The sequence below is a fragment of the Papilio machaon genome, chromosome 14 (genome assembly GCF_912999745.1).
Source record: "Papilio machaon chromosome 14, ilPapMach1.1, whole genome shotgun sequence".
NCBI classification, from domain to species: domain Eukaryota; kingdom Metazoa; phylum Arthropoda; class Insecta; order Lepidoptera; family Papilionidae; genus Papilio; species Papilio machaon.
This window is the reverse complement of record NC_059999.1, coordinates 1-20245: the sequence shown is the minus strand read 5'-3', so window position 1 is coordinate 20245 and position 20245 is coordinate 1. Positions and strand designations below refer to the sequence as shown.

General features: G+C 53.4%; 3 protein-coding genes across 3 annotated transcripts; all 3 read left to right on the top strand.

Annotated features, from left to right (window-relative positions):
* Positions 1-7991: 7991 nt before the first annotated feature.
* LOC123721657 lies at positions 7992-10154 on the top strand. The gene has a single exon (XM_045681044.1). It carries the CDS (start codon positions 7992-7994, stop codon positions 10152-10154), a length of 2163 nt encoding a protein of 720 aa, XP_045537000.1.
* A 5619-nt stretch (positions 10155-15773) lies between these two features.
* On the top strand, positions 15774-16241 carry LOC123721656 (basic salivary proline-rich protein 4-like). Its single transcript, XM_045681043.1, has one exon. The coding sequence runs from the start codon at positions 15774-15776 to the stop codon at positions 16239-16241; it is 468 nt and encodes a 155-aa protein (XP_045536999.1).
* Positions 16242-19778: 3537 nt separating this feature from the next.
* LOC123721655 lies at positions 19779-20159 on the top strand (the record flags this gene model as incomplete). Its single annotated transcript, XM_045681042.1, has 1 exon — positions 19779-20159. A coding segment is annotated over exon 1 (381 nt), but the record flags the coding sequence as incomplete, so codon positions are not given.
* Positions 20160-20245: the final 86 nt, after the last annotated feature.

Here is a 20245-nt window from a genome sequence, read left to right as displayed (position 1 = left end):
TTACACCTAAATTACTTAAGCCATTTAAACAATCTCCAGCAGTATCTACTAAATGTTTTAAATATTGAGCCGATTCACAAGTTGCATTTCTCAAACTGAACAATCTTTTTAAAATATTTGCTGTTAAATACTTTTTATTATTGTAGCGCGATTTAATTGTCTCCCAAGCTATCTGATAATTGTCAGCGGATATAGGAATCTGTCTCAATAGTTGTTCCGCTTCGCCACTAAGATATCCTTTTAAATAATGCATTTTTTGGACGTTATCTAGGGAGTCACAATTGTGCACCAATGATGTAAATAAATCTCGAAATGTCACCCATTCTGTATATAATCCGGAAAATGTAGGAATTCTAATCTTCGGCAACTTAACATGAGATGAATTTGGATTACATTTTTCATTTGTATGAATAATTTCAGATTCAAAACTTTCTAACAACATCAATAATTCTGCTTTGTACTCCATATAGCATTCTTCAGTTCCATCATAAACATTTTGTACATAATACGTGCTACTCTTAAATGCCTTTGAATCAGACTCCTTAACAAGACTTTCATGAGTCTTATTAAACTGTTGCCACAATTCATCTAACGATTTTAACCTAATTTGTACATGCGGACGAGTTAATCTATCTTTCGGCGATTTCTTATAATTTCTTTGCGCCTTAACAATCCTATCTGAAACATCTTCTTGATATTTTAATAACCCTTCCATTACGATAATTCAAATCTTTACAAGGTTAGTATGAAAGTCACTACAAAGTTTACGAATCACTTTAATCTCTAATAGTTAATTAGAACGGACTCACTTTATTCACAAGCTTGTACGCCGTCGTCCTAATAACTCCTCCTTTTAGATCGTCGCCTTGACTCGCCGCTCCGCTGCCGTCACTCACGGGCGCCGCTAAAGCGCCTGCGCTGGCCAATATTTCCGAAGAGCTCGTCTTGACGAAATTAACAAAAGGGCATTTTCTACTTCAATTCACTTTAAAGCTATTGGATCGGACTTTTTTATTATAAGCACTAAGTACTCCCGCGCCGTCCCAATAGTTCATCCACTTCGCTCGCCGCCTCGACTCGCCGCCGCCGCCGTCACCCACTACAAGCGCCTGTGTAGGCCAATCTTTCGGAGACTCGTCGATGGAACGAAGGGAATATTAATTACACCTTCGAAAAACCCTTATCCGGCTCGATTGGACCAAAAATTATGTATAACAATCTATGGAATACTTAAAATATAAAACAAAACTATTTCTTTCTTTTACAACATTTTCACAACTTTATTTATTCAACTGTTTTATTTCTTCTACTATTACGCACGGCTTCGTGTTACCGGCCAGTACGACCTCCTAGGCAGCTTACATCCTCTGCCGTGCTACCAAGGAGGTTCTATGAGCAATACGCGTTATACAGTATAATGGATCTTTTCTGCTCCTCTAAGGACGGTGACCACCATGGGGGCTTTGTTTTACCCTGGCCTTTTCCCTTGACAGGCATGGAGTCAGTACAAGCAGAGCGTATAATGTTAGTGACATCATCAATAAGTGACTCTAACTGTTCAGAACTAAGAGCCGAGATGTCGCGATCCAGGATGTCAGTGTTGGTCATGCGGAGGTGAATGGAGTCTTTAAATAGGGGCCAGTTAGCTTTACTGCTGTTGAATAAGAATGTAGAATTGTTGGTAGTTCCAACGGTTCTGTTACATAAATCAAGTGAAAAGTCTATTGCATTGTGTTGGGAGGAGGGGCAAGCCTCTAGGTTGACTTGCCAGCCAAGAATGTGGTCATAAATAGAGGCTGAGGAGAGGGTAAGGTCAATAATAGATGAGCGATATCTATCATGTGTCACTGTTTCAAAGGTTGGTGTTTTTCCCCGATTGCAGACAACCATGTCATTTCCGTTGGCTATCTCAATAATTTCGTGACCCCTAGCATTTGTCCGTGCACTTCCCCAGGTGGAGTGCCAACCATTAAAGTCCCCCCCTACTATACGATGTGATTTGTCCTTGGCCTTGAGAAAGTCATCTAAACGCTCTAGTGTGTTATATTGATCGTTATCAGGTTCAACGTAGACCGAGGCGAAGTAAACACTACGATGTCCCAGGCATATATGGACAACGCTCAAGTTGGGAGATGAGTGTTCGCTATCACCCATTACATCGCCTAACAGTGGTTTGGTAAATATGCAGGCCTTGACATTGTTGTTGCTAGAACCTGGAAACTGGAAGATGTTTAAACCGCGTATAGGTTGGACTTCCCTGCCAGTACCTAGGTATGGTTCAGAGATAAGCGCGATTTGGTGATTACTAGCCATAAAGTACACAAGGAATTCGTGTGTGCTGTTGCGAGATCTGTCTAAGTTACACTGTATAATTTTTATGTTTCTAACTGGAACCATAGTCGATACGTGAAGTTATTTTGGCTTTCATAGAACGTAATATTGGACATCGTGAGTCTGTGGCCTTGTGTTTAGTGTCATTATTAGAATTAAATTTTGCGTTATGGGCCTTACAATTGTAGCAGGTGGGGGCTCCCTTCTTTATACCGGTGGAGCAGGAGTCTATGGGGTGACCGGTCTCGGCGCAGTAGGTACAAGGGCTTTCCTCTGAGGGGCACCTAGCCTTGGTATGTCCAAATTGTAAGCACTTATAGCATTGAAGGAAAGGTGAGAAATCTTGAGCGTGCACCCGCTGATGGTCTACACAGAGGCGGCCGCAGGTGAGGATTTGGCGCCACACTCTGGGGTGAGCTAAAAGAACCGCATTGTATAAGTTGGGGTTGCGGTTATTCCTTTTAAATCGGAGTTTAAGGTCGTCCTCGCTGCTGATAAGAGCGGCAACTTCCTCATTTTGATTTTTAATAATTTCGACTAGCTCGTGTGAGGGGGTGTCAACGGATATACCCTTCAGGATGCACATTGGTTTCAGGCATCGAGCCGGCTCCGCTTTCACCTCTGCGCACCCCTCCAGGCGCCTCAATGTGTCGTCGCGTTGGGTTACAGAGTTGAACTCTACTCTTAATTTGTTGTTGGAAATCGCGCGTATACATGCTGGGGCATAACTATGCTGTTTAAATGATGCCTGTTTTTTGAATGCTGTCACGACTTCCTGACGTGTTTTGGAGGGTTGTACAGTACTGATTATAAGTGCCGGCTTGCTTGTAGGAAGGATCGGTGTTGCTGACCCTGAAGGTGGTGCACGGCGCGGTGTGTTAAGGGCCTGGGCATAGGTTGTGCGGTGTGTGGCAGTATTTCTCAGCTTGTTAATTTCTTCGCGCACACAAGCCACAATATCTTCCTTGATGTCATTTAAACCCCCGTAGTTAGGTGGCTGAAGAGAGTGTTGGGGCATGCCTGCGAGTTTGTTTCCGCAACGTTTTATTTCGTCGGCGGCGGACGTAATGAGTTTTTTGTTACTGGCCGTGACCGATTTCCCTTCCGAGATTGCCAAGGATATACACTCACTGAGTTTATTTAAAGTGTCCACAAAACTTGTAATGTCAACAACGTCGTCCACTCCAGCAGGGAGAGGAGGGGGTGGTGTATTGTTGATAGGCATTGTATATTAGAGAATTAATTTTGCATCACTATTAAATATATATATAACTAAATAATATTTACATACATTAACACTAGATGGCATTTTTTGAGCAATTTTTATTATATGAAATCACTATATTGGAAAAATGTCAATAAATTAAAAAGTCAATTTTGCTTTGTAATTACGCAACACAATTTTCTTCTCTAAATATCTTCGGAATTAAATGTCCTTTACACTAATGTAATGTCTTTTGCACTAGATGGTATTTTTTTTTAGAGCGATCTTTATTATACAAAATTACTATATTTGAAAAATGTCAATAAATAAATATGTCAATTTTGATTTGTAATTACGCAACACAATTTTCTTCTCTTGATATCTTCGGAACTAAATGTCCGATTTTGATGATTCAAACGGTGTTAGAATCAGCTGGCGAAGTAGTTGTCGTCCTTGTTATCTGTGGTTTTATAATATTAGGTCCTTACATATGAAATTGGCGTTTTTCGTACTGGCCAATTTAATCACGAATTTCTCCTCTTTGGTAAGGAATTCCAAATTTTAATTTGTACAGCTATAGACTCATGTATCTGTGGTTCGATGACCGTCATTCGTTTGTTTTTTTTCTTCTGTTTTTTTCTGTTTGCGTCACTCATTTTACAAAATGGAAAACTAAAAATATCGCATTATTTACGATTACGAGTTCCACGGTGGCACTAGTGCTGCGGAAACGACTCGAAGGGTGAATGATGTGTATGGCGGTCGTGTTGCAAAAGAAAACACAGTTCGTTTTTGGTTCAACGTTTTCGTTCTGGAAATTTCGATCTGCAAAACAAGCCCCATGGACGGCCTGAGACTCAAGTTGATAATGAAGAGTTGAAGGCTATTTTGGAAGCGGATCCATCGCAAACCACGTCCGAGTTAGCTGCAGGCTGCGATGTTAGTGATAAAACTGTTTTAATTCACTTGAAGCAAATTGGGAAGATTAAAAAGCTTGAAAGGTGGGTACCTCACGAATTGACTGAAGCAAACCGGCAAACGCGCGTCGACTGTTGCGTTACATTACTAAACCGGCACAATAATGAAGGTATTTTAAACCGAATCATTACCTGTGATGAAAAATGGGTTCTTTACGATAATCGGAAGCGCTCAGCGCAATGGTTGGATCCTGGCCAGCCAGCCAAATCCTGCCCCAAGCGAAAATTAACCCCAAAAAAGTTACTTGTAAGCGTTTGGTGGACTAGTGCCGGTATTGTTCATTACAGTTTTCTCAAATCTGGCCAGACTATTACGGCTGATGTCTATTGTCAGCAATTGCAAACCATGATGGAAAAGCTAGCGGTTAAACAACCTAGGCTGGTCAATCACTCCACGACACTGCTGCTTCACGACAACGCTAGACCACACACTGCGCAACAGACGGCTACTAAATTAGAAGAGCTTCAATTGGAAAGTCTAAGACATCCTCCGTACTCCCCGGACCTTGCTCCAACAGATTACCATTTTTTTCGAAATTTGGATAACTTCTTGCAAGGGAAAAAATTCAACTCCGATGGGGCAGTCCAAATCGTCTTCAAAGATTTTATTGATTCCCGTCCGACTGGTTTTTTTAGTAAAGGGATCAATGAACTACCTATGAGATGGCAAAAGTGCATAGAAAATAATGGTTCATACTTTGATTAATTAAATATATTATATTAAAAAATATTCGACTTTTTTTCCTCCCATACAAAACGCCAATTTCATATGTAAGGACCTAATATTAACCAGTAGACCGAGAAGTTTTTTCATATTATGAAAATTTTGTTTTTGTTATGTTGCTATTTAAGTCTATTATATACACTAGTTTTACTATTGTTATTTTGTTCACTGCACTAAATTGAAATAATAGATATATAACAAGTCACTCACAACATTCGGTTTATTAATTTATACGTGTGTGAAGATGGAAAATTTTGTAGAAATTTATTTTCTATCGGCAAAAATCTAGATTGTTCACTAGAAGCAAGGTTTCATATCGGTGCTCCGAATTATAATTTAAAACAGATATGTTCTCGATCTTGTTTTCGAGGCGTTTCAATTTGAAGTTTTGCACTGAAAAGATTTACAATTTTTCCACTATAACTTTTCACACAGATTGTATTTTACAAAGATTTTTGCACCATTTTGTTCGTGACACTGAGGCGAATCTAACGATATATAACACTTCAATATTTGAGAACTTTTTCCCACTTCGAGTTATTTTTACTGCGGAGCCGCGCGGGAGCGATGCGTTCGCGACGGCGTCTGGCACGCGACAAGGATAGGTAGGTAGGTAGGTAGGTAGGTAGGTAGGTAGGTAGGTAGGTAGGTAGGTAGGTAGGTAGGTAGGTAGGTAGGTAGGTAGGTAGGTAGGTAGGTAGGTAGGTAGGTAGGTAGGTAGGTAGGTAGGTAGGTAGGTAGGTAGGTAGGTAGGTAGGTAGGTAGGTAGGTAGGTAGGTAGGTAGGTAGGTAGGTAGGTAGGTAGGTAGGTAGGTAGGTAGGTAGGTAGGTAGGTAGGTAGGTAGGTAGGTAGGTAGGTAGGTAGGTAGGTAGGTAGGTAGGTAGGTAGGTAGGTAGGTAGGTAGGTAGGTAGGTAGGTAGGTAGGTAGGTAGGTAGGTAGGTAGGTAGGTAGGTAGGTAGGTAGGTAGGTAGGTAGGTAGGTAGGTAGGTAGGTAGGTAGGTAGGTAGGTAGGTAGGTAGGTAGGTAGGTAGGTAGGTAGGTAGGTAGGTAGGTAGGTAGGTAGGTAGGTAGGTAGGTAGGTAGGTAGGTAGGTAGGTAGGTAGGTAGGTAGGTAGGTAGGTAGGTAGGTAGGTAGGTAGGTAGGTAGGTAGGTAGGTAGGTAGGTAGGTAGGTAGGTAGGTAGGTAGGTAGGTAGGTAGGTAGGTAGGTAGGTAGGTAGGTAGGTAGGTAGGTAGGTAGGTAGGTAGGTAGGTAGGTAGGTAGGTAGGTAGGTAGGTAGGTAGGTAGGTAGGTAGGTAGGTAGGTAGGTAGGTAGGTAGGTAGGTAGGTAGGTAGGTAGGTAGGTAGGTAGGTAGGTAGGTAGGTAGGTAGGTAGGTAGGTAGGTAGGTAGGTAGGTAGGTAGGTAGGTAGGTAGGTAGGTAGGTAGGTAGGTAGGTAGGTAGGTAGGTAGGTAGGTAGGTAGGTAGGTAGGTAGGTAGGTAGGTAGGTAGGTAGGTAGGTAGGTAGGTAGGTAGGTAGGTAGGTAGGTAGGTAGGTAGGTAGGTAGGTAGGTAGGTAGGTAGGTAGGTAGGTAGGTAGGTAGGTAGGTAGGTAGGTAGGTAGGTAGGTAGGTAGGTAGGTAGGTAGGTAGGTAGGTAGGTAGGTAGGTAGGTAGGTAGGTAGGTAGGTAGGTAGGTAGGTAGGTAGGTAGGTAGGTAGGTAGGTAGGTAGGTAGGTAGGTAGGTAGGTAGGTAGGTAGGTAGGTAGGTAGGTAGGTAGGTAGGTAGGTAGGTAGGTAGGTAGGTAGGTAGGTAGGTAGGTAGGTAGGTAGGTAGGTAGGTAGGTAGGTAGGTAGGTAGGTAGGTAGGTAGGTAGGTAGGTAGGTAGGTAGGTAGGTAGGTAGGTAGGTAGGTAGGTAGGTAGGTAGGTAGGTAGGTAGGTAGGTAGGTAGGTAGGTAGGTAGGTAGGTAGGTAGGTAGGTAGGTAGGTAGGTAGGTAGGTAGGTAGGTAGGTAGGTAGGTAGGTAGGTAGGTAGGTAGGTAGGTAGGTAGGTAGGTAGGTAGGTAGGTAGGTAGGTAGGTAGGTAGGTAGGTAGGTAGGTAGGTAGGTAGGTAGGTAGGTAGGTAGGTAGGTAGGTAGGTAGGTAGGTAGGTAGGTAGGTAGGTAGGTTAGGTTAGGTTAGGTTAGGTTAGGTTAGGTTAGGTTAGTCGCGCGCCGGTTGCCGTACCGTGTGCATCGCTTCCGTGTCGCTCCGCATTTAAAAATCTTTAAATGCGGTAAAAAGTGAAGTGATTTACGTGTGTCATACATCGGGAGATGCGCCTCGGCGAGACGCATCTAGTGATATATAACACATAGTGGACAGAGACCAAAATAGTTAAGTTTTTAGTGTTTTAGTGTTTTAACGGTTATTTCGGGCGTGGCACTTTTTAACAAAGTTTAAAAAGTGCTTCGATTTCGACGTTTTATATATCGGGAGATGCGTCTCAGTGAGACAAATCGACCGGTATAGTTTTAGTGTGGATAGAGACCAAATTAGTTAAGTTTTTAGTGTTTAAGTGTTGTAACGGTCGTTTTGGGCGTGGCACTTTTTCGACAAAGTCCAAAAAGTGCCCCGATTTCGACGTGTTATATATCGGGAGATGCGTCTCAGTGAGACAAGTCGACCGGTATAGTTTTAGGGTGGACAGAGACCAAAATAGTTTAGTTTTTAGTGTTTAAGTGCGTATTTTAGTGTTTGTAGAACTTTGCCTATGAAAAGTCTACAATCGCTATGAGTGACCAAAACAAAGCGGCTTACGACATGGGGGAGGACACCTCCATGTCGGACTACACGTGCTCAGAGGACGAGGGCGCCTCCGGGCGCCGACTGGGAGCCGCGGGCGCCGCGTGCACCGAGGACGCTGCAAGGAAAAATAAGGGAGGTAAGCCGCGGTCAGCGGCCTTGACATTAAAGTTCCGAACGGGAACGACCCATAAACGGCCGTTGGCCGCTACATCCGCGGATGAGGACGCCCCGGCCGTGGCGCATAAAGTGGCCTCCTCTTCGACGAGGGGCCGCGTTAGGCGCCCGGTAGGGGTGTACAGCTTCCTCAAGGAGGCAAAAGACTACCTGGCTGATGGGGGGGATAGTGAGGGGGAGGACCCCGACCCAACCTACCGTCCAAGCGGTAGGAAGACGAGCCCCGTAGTGGCCTCTGCAAAAGCCTCCGACGATGGGACCCCCGGCGCCCTATCCAGGGGCACGGTCGAGGCCCTCGCCGAGGAGGCTCTCAAAAGCGTGGAAAAAATAAAGGAGGAAATAAAGAAGAGTAGCCACCTAAAGGGTACCGTGTGGGGCCAGATTAACCGGGCCACTAAATGCGTTGTTGAAGCGGTTGAGGGCCTCCGCGATATAACGCCAGATGAAGAGCAGCGCAGGCTCCGCGCGGACAATGCTCGCCTTTCAAGGGAGCTGGATATTGTCCGCAACGAGCTGCGTGCCTTCAAGCAGGCGTACGTGGAGTCGCAGCGGAAGTCCGCTGCAGCCCCGAAAGAGGCCACAGGGCCACAGCAGCCCAACTTTGAGGAGGTGCTAAGATACGCCATGGAGGAAATGAAGGGGCAACTCCTGCAGTCGGTAGGCGGGATGATCAATGCCCGCCTACAAGACCTGGAGATGCGCCTTCCTCCGGAGCCCGTCATGAGGCCCCCTCTGCGTGCCGACCAACGGCAGCCGCCGCCGCCCCGTCACAAGTCCCGATCGGGGCTCGTGGAAGGCGCCATGGAGGTGGATGGGGAGGCCCAGCCACCCCAGGCGCCCACACCCAGGGCGGTAAAGAAGGCGCCGAAGAAGGGCGCCGCAAAGCGGCCGACTGCCCCCCCGCCTCCTCCTCCCTCCAAGGGAAAACAGGGGGCAGGACAGGCAGACGCGACCCCTCCCCCCCCAACCGCTGGAACAAGTGGAGAGGGGGAAGCCCAGACGGAGACTGTGGGCAACTCCTGGTCCGAGGTTGTCCGGCGGAAGAAGAGGGGAAATGCCGCTGTCGCTGCTTATTCCCCCCCCTCAGCCGGAACAACCCGGCAGATCGCCCCGGCCCCACCAAAGGCCGTTAAAATCGTGGCCCCAAAAACCGCGGCCATAGTGGTGACCCTCAAGAAAGGGGCCACCATGACCAATGCGGAAGGGGCCACGACTGACGCGAAGTACACCGAGGTCCTGGCAAAGGCCAGGTCCTCGATATCCCTGAGGGAATTCGGTTTGGAGTCGGTCAAGATCCGAACGAGCATGACCGGCTCCAAACTGATGGAGGTTGGGGGGACCACCCCCGAGGAAACCGCGGACCGTCTCGCCGCCGCCCTGGTGGAGGCAGTAGGGAGCTGGGCGGACATCACCCGCCCAACCAAAATGGCCGTCCTCAGGATCACCGGTCTAGATGACACGGTGACCACTGAGGAAGTGGCTGCCCAACTGGCATCGGTTGGCGGGTGTCCCCCCAGCTTGATGAAAGTAGGGAACATCAGGCCGAGTTTCTGGGGCGGAGGCTCCGCCCTGGTCAAGTGCCCAGCGACCGCCGCTAAGGCAGTCGTGAAGGCGGGACGAGTGGCCATCGGATGGACGATGGCCACCGTCAAAGCAGTGGAGGCCCAGCCATTGAGATGCTATAAATGCATGATGCTGGGCCACACTCGCGCTCTTTGCCCAGCGGAAACAGAGAACGGGCGTCTCTGCTTCCGCTGCGGCAGTGAAGGGCACAAGTCGGCAGAGTGCGAGGCCCCCTGCAAATGCACCGTGTGTGCAACGACGGGGCGCCCACACTCACACGTGATGGGGGGTGCCAAGTGCACCCCCCCGTCGGTGAAGGGCAAAGCCCCGGCGTCGAGCAGAGTGCCTCGCACTCAGCCCCAACCGCACGGCAGCCGTATGGCTGAAGAGGAAGAAATGCAGGTTTCTTAATGCCAAGACACCTGCATTTCGACCTACTACAGACGAACACCAACCACTCTGCCAGGGCACAGGACTTGCTCATGCAGTGCCTGGCAGAGTGGAGAATTGCTGTTGCGGTCGTGGCTGAACCCTACTTTGTCCCCCCCCAACCCAGTTGGTTCGGGGACACAGAGGGATTAGTCGCCATTGTGGCGCCGCCTTCGAGCCCGCAACCCCTCTCCCTCAGGGAGCGAGGAGCGGGCTACGTGGCGGTGAACTGGGGAGAAGTAGTACTCATAGGAGTCTACTTCTCCCCAAACAGGAACCTCCGACAATTCGAGAGGTTCCTGGATGGCCTGGAGCCGGTGGTGCAGAGAGCATCACCGGCCCAGGTCATCGTGATGGGGGACCTCAACGCTAAATGCGCAGCGTGGGGGTCCTCCATCACTGACCTGAAAGGGGCGCTTCTCCGGGACTGGGCCGTCATGATCGGCTTAGTTCCGGAGAACCAAGGCAACGCCAACACGTGCGTGCGCCGACAAGGGGGATCAGTCGTGGACGTCACGTTCGCGACCCCCGGCATCGGTGCACGCATATCGTGTTGGCGTGTCCTTGAGGAGGTGGAGACCCTGTCCGATCATTTGTACATCCGGTTCAGGGTCTCCACCGCGCCCCAGGGGTCACAGGCCCGGACGGCAGCGGCAAGACGACGAGGCGCTGAGGGCTTCCCAAAGTGGCAGCTCTCACGCCTCGACCCTGACCTGGCGGAAGAAGCCGCCATCGTCCGGGCATGGGCGGAGGAACCCCCCCAAACGGTGGGGGTCGACGAGAGGGCAGCGAGATTTCGTCGAGATCTGACCGCCGTCTGCAACGCCGGAATGCCCAGGGCGCGACGTGGATTCGCGCCCCGGGAAGGGGTGTACTGGTGGACGCAGGACCTAGCCGCCCTGCGCTCCGCCAGTAACGCCGCCCGACGGGCATTCACCCGGTGCCGCAGACGGCGGAACAGAACAGAGGAGGAGCTGGAGCGCCTTCACACTGAGCTGAGCTCGGCAAAGAAGGCGTTCTCCAGTGCGATCAAGGCCGCCAAGGACTCTGCCTATGCGGAGTTCTTGGCGACCCTAGACGCAGACCCGTGGGGGCGCCCATACCGCATGGTGCGGGCGAAGCTGAAGGTGGCGCCCCCCACGGAAACGATGGAGCCGGCGGTTCTTAGCGCGGTGGTCGAGGGGCTGTTCCCGGATAGCCCCCCTTTTGTACCACCGCGCATGACAAGAGACATGCCGGCGGACATCGAGCCGTTGAACCGATCCGCCGCTCTCGCCCCACCCCCGATAACGAAGGAGGAAATGGCCAGGGCGGCGGGCCGGCTCAGGGGGACCCGCAAAGCCCCGGGGCCAGACGGAGTGCCTGGCAAGGTTTTGCACATTGCACTGGAACACCTCGGGGAACGCCTCCGCAGACTGTTTAACGACTGTCTGGCGGAGGGGCGTTTCCCCGGGGTGTGGAAGGAGGGTCGACTGGTGTTGCTGAGGAAGGAGGGTCACCCCGTCGACTCTCCTTCCGGCCACCGGCCGCTCGTGATGCTGGATGAGGCCGGGAAGCTGCTCGAAAGGGTATTGGCTTCCCGGATCATCCAGCATCTGGAGACGGAAGGGCCGCAGCTCTCCGAGAATCAGTTCGGGTTCCGGTCCGGGCGATCCACCCTGGACGCTCTGACTGCCCTGAAAAGGTTCTCGGAGGATGCGGCCGAGAGAGGACAGGGGGCGATGGCGGTGTCACTTGACATCGCCAACGCCTTCGGCTCCCTCCCCTTCGGAGTAATAGAGGAGGCACTTCGGTTTCACGAACTGCCCCTCTATCTCCGGAGGATCGTGGGACACTACCTGCGAGAGCGGGTAGTGTCCTACATGGGGAGGGAGGGAAGAGAGGAGCGGCGGATGGCCTCCGGTGTTCCTCAGGGGTCCGTCCTAGGACCCCTGCTATGGAACATCGGCTTTGACTGGGCCATCCGCGGGGAGGTGCTGCCCCGGATGGCTGTCATCTGCTACGCGGATGATACGATGATAGCCGTCCGGGACACCACCTGGAGGAAAGTCAAGAGGAGGGCGGAAGCCGGGGCCACCCTGTTGGTCCGGAGGATCGAGGCGCTCGGACTCCGCGTGGCACTCCACAAAACCGAAGCCCTTTGCTTCAAAGGGCCGAGGTGGAGAGTGCCCGCAGGAGCGACCCTCCGGATCAACGGGGACGAGGTCGAGGTTAAGGCCCGGATCAAATATCTTGGCCTTATCCTCGATGGGGGTTGGCGTTTCGGAGATCACTTCCGGACGCTAACCCCCCGACTCGTCGGCGCGGCTTCCGCCCTCGCCAGGCTCCTCCCGAACCTGAGAGGTCCGGGCGTGCAGGTCAGACGACTGTACGCCATGGTCGTTCGCAGCATGGCCCTGTACGGCGCGCCGATATGGGCAGAAGCCCTTAACGCGCCAAACAGGGCCCTCCTCCGCAGGCCGCAGCGCATCGTTGCGGTGCGCGCATGCATGGCCTACCGCACGGTTGGCCATGCAGCGGCCTGCGCTTTGGCCGGCACTCCCCCGTGGGAGATAGAAGCGGGTGTGCTGGCCGAAGCGTACCGGGAGCGGGCCGAGCAGAGAGCTCGGGGCGAAGCCCCGGCTCCAGAGGAGCTCGCCCGGTCCCGGGCGGAGAGAAAGCGAACGACCATAGAGCTGTGGGCTGCTGGCCTAGCGGACGCCCAATACGGCGCCCGCACCATAGAGGCCATACGCCCACAGCTCTCGGACTGGTGCGGGAGGCGCCACGGCGCGATGAATTACAAATTATCACAGATTTTAACAGGTCATGGCTGCTTCGGGCGATATCTTCACCGGATACGAAGAGAGGAGACGACGTCGTGCCACGAGTGCGGCGCTGATGAGGACACCGCGCAACACACCCTTCAGGTTTGTACAGCGTGGTCCGAAGAGCGCCGCACTCTGGTAGCGGCGATTGGTGATGACCTCTCACTCCCAGGCGTAATTCGCGCCATGCTGGGCAGTGAGGGGTCATGGGAGGCGGTTTCCTCCTTCTGCGAAATAGTAATTTCGCAGAAGGAGGAAAGGGAGCGAGAGCGCGAGGATAATCCCCTCGCGCCCCCGCTCAGATGCAGGAGAGTGGGGAGAAGGAGGCGGGGTTTCGCCGCCGTACTTCCCCCCACAAACCATGCGTGAGAGGGAGGCCCCTTCAGGGCGATAACGCAGGCGGGGCCACGGAAGAAAGCTAAAGCGTTCCCGTGGCGCCCGCCATAATGCGTTAGAGGGCAGTCAGGTTTTAGTGGGTATTCCGGTCACCTTCTGTGGCCGGCGAGTCCCACACTCCCTACGCCATTGCACAGCCCGGCGTAGGCGTGCGTAAACGCATTTCCTGACTATAAAAAAAAAAAAAAAAAAAAAAAAAAAAAAAAAAAAAAAAAAAAAAAAAAAAAAAAAAAAAAAAAAAAAAAAGGTTAGGTTAGGTTAGGTTAGGTTAGGTTAGGTTAGGTTAGGTTAGGTTAGGTTAGGTTAGGTTAGGTTAGGTTAGGTTAGGTTAGGTTAGGTTAGGTTAGGTTAGGTTAGGTTAGGTTAGGTTAGGTTTAGGTTAGGTTAGGTTAGGTTAGGTTAGGTTAGGTTAGGTTAGGTTAGGTTAGGTTAGGTTAGGTTAGGTTAGGTTAGGTTAGGTTAGGTTAGGTTAGGTTAGGTTAGGTTAGGTTAGGTTAGGTTAGGTTAGGTTAGGTTAGGTTAGGTTAGGTTAGGTTAGGTTAGGTTAGGTTAGGTTAGGTTAGGTTAGGTTAGGTTAGGTTAGGTTAGGTTAGGTTAGGTTAGGTTAGGTTAGGTTAGGTTAGGTTAGGTTAGGTTAGGTTAGGTTAGGTTAGGTTAGGTTAGGTTAGGTTAGGTTAGGTTAGGTTAGGTTAGGTTAGGTTAGGTTAGGTTAGGTTAGGTTAGGTTAGGTTAGGTTAGGTTAGGTTAGGTTAGGTTAGGTTAGGTTAGGTTAGGTTAGGTTAGGTTAGGTTAGGTTAGGTTAGGTTAGGTTAGGTTAGGTTAGGTTAGGTTAGGTTAGGTTAGGTTAGGTTAGGTTAGGTTAGGTTAGGTTAGGTTAGGTTAGGTTAGGTTAGGTTAGGTTAGGTTAGGTTAGGTTAGGTTAGGTTAGGTTAGGTAGTTAGGTTAGGTTAGGTTAGGTTAGGTTAGGTTAGGTTAGGTTAATCGCGCGCCGGTTGCCGTACCGTGTGCATCGCTTCCGTGTCGCTCCGCATTTAAAATTCGATAAATGTGGTAAAAAGTGAGGTGATATACCAGTGTTATACATCGGGAGATGCGCCTCGGCGAGACGCATCTAGTGATATATAATACATAGTGGGCAGAGACCAAAATAGTTAAGTTTTTAGTGTTTTAGTGTTTTAACGGTTATTTCGGGCGTGGCACTTTTTCGTCAAAGTCTAAAAGTGCTTCGATCTCGACGTGTGATATATCGGGAGATGCGTCTCAGTGAGACAAATCGACCGATATAGTTTTTAGTGTGGATAGAGACCAAATTAGTTAAGTTTTTAGTGTTTAAGTGTTGTAACGGTCGTTTTGGGCGTGGCACTTTTACGACAAATTCCAAAAAGTGTTCCGATTTCGACGTGTGATATACCGGGAGATGCGTCTCAGCGAGACAAATCGACCGGTATAGTTTTAAGGGTGGACAGAGACCAAATTAGTTTAGTTTTATTAGTGATTAAGTTTGTTTTTAGTGTTGTAGAACTTATGAATAGTCTGCAAACGCTATGAACAACAATAGCAAAGTGACTTACGACATGGGGGAGGACACCTCCATGTCGGACTACACGTGCTCAGAGGACGAGGGCGCCTCCGGGCGCCGGCTGGGAGCCGCGGGCGCCGCGTGCAGCGAGGACGCCGCAAGGCCAAACAAGGGAGGTAAGCCGCGGTCAGCGGGCTTGACATTAAAGTACCGAACGGGAACGACCCATAAACGGCCGTTGGCCGCTACATCCGCAGATGAGGACGCCCCGGCCGTGGCGCATAAAGTGGCCTCCTCTTCGACGAGGGGCCGCGTTAGGCGCCCGGTAGGGGTTTACAGCTTCCTCAAGGAAGCTAAAGACTACGTAGCTGATGGGGGGGATAGTGAGGGGGAGGACCCCGACCCAACTTACCGTCCATCCGGGAGGAAGACGAGCCCCGCAGTGGCTTCAGCAAAAGCCTCTGACGACGGGACCCCCGACGCCCTATCCAGGGGCACGGTCGAGGCCCTCGCCGAGGAGGCTCTCAAAAGCGTGGAGAAAATAAAGGAAGAAATCAAGAAGAGTAGCCACCTAAAGGGTACCGTGTGGGGCCAAATTAACCGGGCCACTAAATGCGTTGTTGAAGCGGTTGAGGGCCTCCGCGATATAACGCCAGATGAAGAGCAGCGCAGGCTCCGCGCGGACAATGCTCGCCTTTCAAGGGAACTGGATATTGTCCGCAACGAGCTGCGTGCCTTCAAGCAGGCGTACGTGGAGTCGCAGCGGAAGTCCGCTGCAGCCCCGAAAGAGGCCACAGGGCCACAGCAGCCCAACTTTGAGGAGGTGCTAAGATATGCTATGGAGGAAATGAGGGGCAACTCCTGCAGTCGGTAGGCGGGATGATCAATGCCCGCCTACAAGACCTGGAGATGCGCCTTCCTCCGGAGCCCGTCATGAGGCCCCCCCTGCGTGCCGACCAACGGCAGCCGCCGCCGCCCCGTCACAAGTCCCGGTCGGGGATCGAGGAGGGCGCCATGGAGGTGGATGGGGAAGCCCAGCCATCCCCGGCGCCCACACCTAGGGCGGTAAAGAAGGCACCGAAGAAGGGCGCTGCAAAGCGGCCGACTGCCCCCCCGCCACCTCCTCCCTCCAAGGGAAAACAGGGGGCAGGACAGGCAGACGCGACCCCTCCCCCCCCCAACCGCTGGAACAAGTGGAGAGGGGGAAGCCCAGTCGGGGACTGTGGGCAACTCCTGGTCCGAGGTTGTCCGGCGGAAGAAGAGGGGAAATGCCGCTGTCGCTGCTTATTCCCCCCCCTCAGCCGGAACAACCCGGCAGATCGCCCCGGCCCCACCAAAGGCCGTTAAAATCGTGGCCCCAAAAACCGCGGCCATAGTGGTGACCCTCAAGAAAGGGGCCACCATGACCAATGCGGAAGGGGCCACGACTGACGCGAAGTACACCGAGGTCCTGGCAAAGGCCAGGTCCTCGATATCCCTGAGGGAATTCGGTTTGGAGTCGGTCAAGATCCGAACGAGCATGACCGGCTCCAAACTGATGGAGGTCGGGGGGACCTCCCCCGAGGAAACTGCTGACCGCCTTGCCGCCGCCCTGGTGGAGGCAGTAGGCAGCTGGGCGGACATCACCCGCCCAACCAAAATGGCCGTCCTCAGGATCACCGGTCTGGATGACACGGTGACCACTGAGGAAGTGGCGGCCCAACTGGCATCGGTCGGCGGGTGTCCCCCCACCTCCATGAAAGTAGGCAATATCAGGCCGAGTTTCTGGGGCGGAGGCTCCGCCCTGGTCAAGTGCCCAGCGACTGCCGCTAAGGCAGTCGTGAAGGCGGGACGAGTGGCCATCGGATGGACGATGGCCACCGTCAAAGCAGTGGAGGCCCAGCCATTGCGTTGCTATAAATGCATGATGCTGGGCCACACTCGCGCTCTATGCCCAGCGGAGACAGAGAACGGGCGTCTCTGCTTCCGCTGCGGCAGTGAAGGACACAAGTCGGCAGAGTGCGAGGCCCCCTGCAAATGCACCGTGTGTGCAACGACGGGGCGCCCACACTCACATGTGATGGGGGGTGCCAAGTGCACACCCCCGTCGGTGAAGGGCAAAGCCCCGTCGTCGAGCAGAGTGCCTCGCACTCAGCCCCAACCGCACGGCAGCCGTATGGCTGAGGAGGAAGAAATGCAGGTATCTTAATGCCAAGACACCTGCATTTCGACCTACTACAGACGAACACCAACCACTCTGCCAGGGCACAGGACTTGCTCATGCAGTGCCTGGCAGAGTGGAGAATTGCTGTTGCGGTCGTGGCTGAACCCTACTTTGTCCCCCCCCAACCCAGTTGGTTCGGGGACACAGAGGGATCAGTCGCCATTGTGGCGCCGCCTTCGAGCCCGCGACCCCTCTCCCTCAGGGAGCGAGGAGCGGGCTACGTGGCGGTGAACTGGGGAGAAGTAGTACTCATAGGAGTCTACTTCTCCCCAAACAGGAACCTCCGACAATTCGAGAGGTTCCTGGATGGCCTGGAGCCGGTTGTGCAGCGAGCATCACCGGCCCAGGTCATCGTGATGGGGGACCTCAACGCTAAGTGCGCAGCGTGGGGGTCCTCCATCACTGACCTGAAAGGGGCGCTTCTCCGGGACTGGGCCGTCATGATCGGCTTAGTTCCGGAGAACCAAGGCAACGCCAACACGTGCGTGCGCCGACAAGGGGGATCAGTCGTGGACGTCACGTTCGCGACCCCCGGCATCGGTGCACGCATATCGTGTTGGCGTGTCCTCGAGGAGGTGGAGACCCTGTCCGATCATTTGTACATCCGGTTCAGGGTCTCCACCGCGCCCCAGGGGTCACAGGCCCGGACGGCAGCGGCAGGACGACGAGGCGTTGAGGGCTTCCCAAAGTGGCAGCTCTCACGCCTCGACCCTGACCTGGCGGAAGAAGCCGCCATCGTCCGGGCATGGGCGGAGGAACCCCCCCAAACGGTGGGGGTCGACGAGAGGGCGGCGAGATTTCGTCGAGATCTGACCGCCGTCTGCAACGCCGGAATGCCCAGGGCGCGACGTGGCTTCGCGCCCCGGGAAGGCGTGTACTGGTGGACGCAGGACCTAGCCGCCCTGCGCTCCGCCAGTAACGCAGCCCGACGTGCATTCACCCGGTGCCGCAGACGGCGGAACCGAACAGAGGAGGAGCTAGAACGCCTTCACGCCGAGCTGAGCTCGGCAAAGAAGGCGTTCTCCAGCGCGATCAAGGCCGCCAAGGACTCTGCCTATGCGGAGTTCTTGGCGACCTTAGACGCAGACCCGTGGGGGCGCCCATACCGCATGGTGCGGGCGAAGCTGAAGGTGGCGCCCCCCACGGAAACGATGGAGCCGGCGGTCCTTAGCGCGGTGGTCGAAGGGCTGTTCCCGGATAGCCCTTCTTTTGTACCACCGCGCATGACAAGAGACATGCCGGCGGACGACGACGAACCACTGAACCGGTCCGCCGCCCTCGCCCCACCCCCGATAACGAAGGAGGAAATGGCCAGGGCGGCGGGCCGGCTCAGGGGGACCCGCAAGGCCCCGGGGCCAGACGGAGTGCCTGGAAAGGTCCTGCACATTGCGCTGGAACACCTCGGGGAACGCCTCCGCAGACTGTTTAACGACTGTCTGGCGGAGGGGCGTTTCCCCGGGGTGTGGAAGGAGGGGCGGCTGGTGTTGCTGAGGAAGGAGGGTCACCCCGTCGACTCTCCTTCTGGTCACCGGCCGCTCGTGATGCTGGATGAGGCTGGGAAGTTACTCGAAAGAGTATTGGCTTCCCGAATCATCCAGCATCTGGAGACGGAAGGGCCGCAGCTCTCCGAGAACCAGTTCGGGTTCCGGTCCGGGCGATCCACCCTGGACGCCCTGACCGCCCTGAAAAGGTTCTCGAAGGATGCGGCCGAGAGGGGACAGGGGGCGGTGGCGGTGTCACTTGACATCGCCAACGCCTTCGGCTCCCTCCCCTTCGGAGTAATAGAGGAGGCACTTCGGTTTCACGAACTGCCCCTCTATCTCCGGAGGATTGTGGGACACTACCTGCGAGAGCGGGTAGTGTCCTACATGGGGAGGGAGGGAAGAGAGGAGCGGCGGATGGCCTCCGGTGTTCCTCAGGGGTCCGTCCTAGGACCCCTGCTGTGGAACATCGGCTTTGATTGGGCCATCCGCGGGGAGGTGCTGCCCCGGATGGCTGTCATTTGCTACGCAGATGACACGATGATAGCCGTCCGGGACACCACCTGGAGAAAAGTTAAGAGGAGGGCGGAAGCCGGGGCCACCCTGTTGGTCCGGAGGATCGAGGCGCTCGGACTCCGCGTGGCACTCCACAAAACCGAGGCCCTCTGCTTCAAAGGGCCGAGGTGGAGAGTGCCCGCAGGAGCGACCCTCCGGATCAACGGGGACGAGGTCGAGGTTAAGGCCCGGATCAAATATCTTGGCCTTATCCTCGATGGGGGTTGGCGTTTCGGAGATCACTTCCGGACGCTAACCCCCCGACTCGTCGGCGCGGCTTCTGCCCTCGCCAGGCTCCTCCCGAACTTGAGAGGTCCGGGCGTACAGGTCAGACGCTTGTACGCCATGGTCATTCGCAGTATGGCCCTGTACGGCGCGCCGATATGGGCAGAAGCCCTGGACGCGCCAAACAGGGCCCTCCTCCGCAGGCCGCAGCGCATCGTTGCGGTGCGCGCATGCATGGCCTACCGCACGGTGAGCCACGCAGCGGCCTGCGCTTTGGCCGGCACTCCCCCGTGGGAGATAGAAGCGGGTGTGCTGGCCGAAGCGTACCGGGAGCGGGCCGAGCAGAGAGCTCGGGGCGAAGCCCCGGCTCCAGAGGAGCTCGCCCGGTAGCTCGCCCGGTCCCGGGCGGAGAGAAAGCGAATGACCATAGAGCTGTGGGCTGCTGGCCTAGCGGACGCCAAATACGGCGCCCGCACCATAGAGGCCATACGCTCACGGCTCTCGGACTGGTGTGGGAGGCGCCACGGCGCATTGAATTACAAACTTTCACAGGTGCTGACAGGACACGGGTGCTTCGGGCGGTACCTGTGCCGTATAAGAAGAGAGGAGACGACGTCGTGCCACGAGTGCGGCGCTGATGAGGACACCGCGCAACACACCCTTCAGGTATGTACAGCGTGGTCCGAAGAGCGCCGCACTCTGGTAGCGGCGATCGGTGATGACCTCTCACTCCCAGGCGTAATTTGCGCCATGCTGGGCAGTGAGGGGTCATGGGAGGCGGTTTCCTCCTTCTGCGAAATTGTAATTTCGCAGAAGGAGGAAAGGGAGCGAGAGCGCGAGGATAATCCCCTCGCGCCCCCGCTCAGACGCAGGAGAGTGGGGAGAAG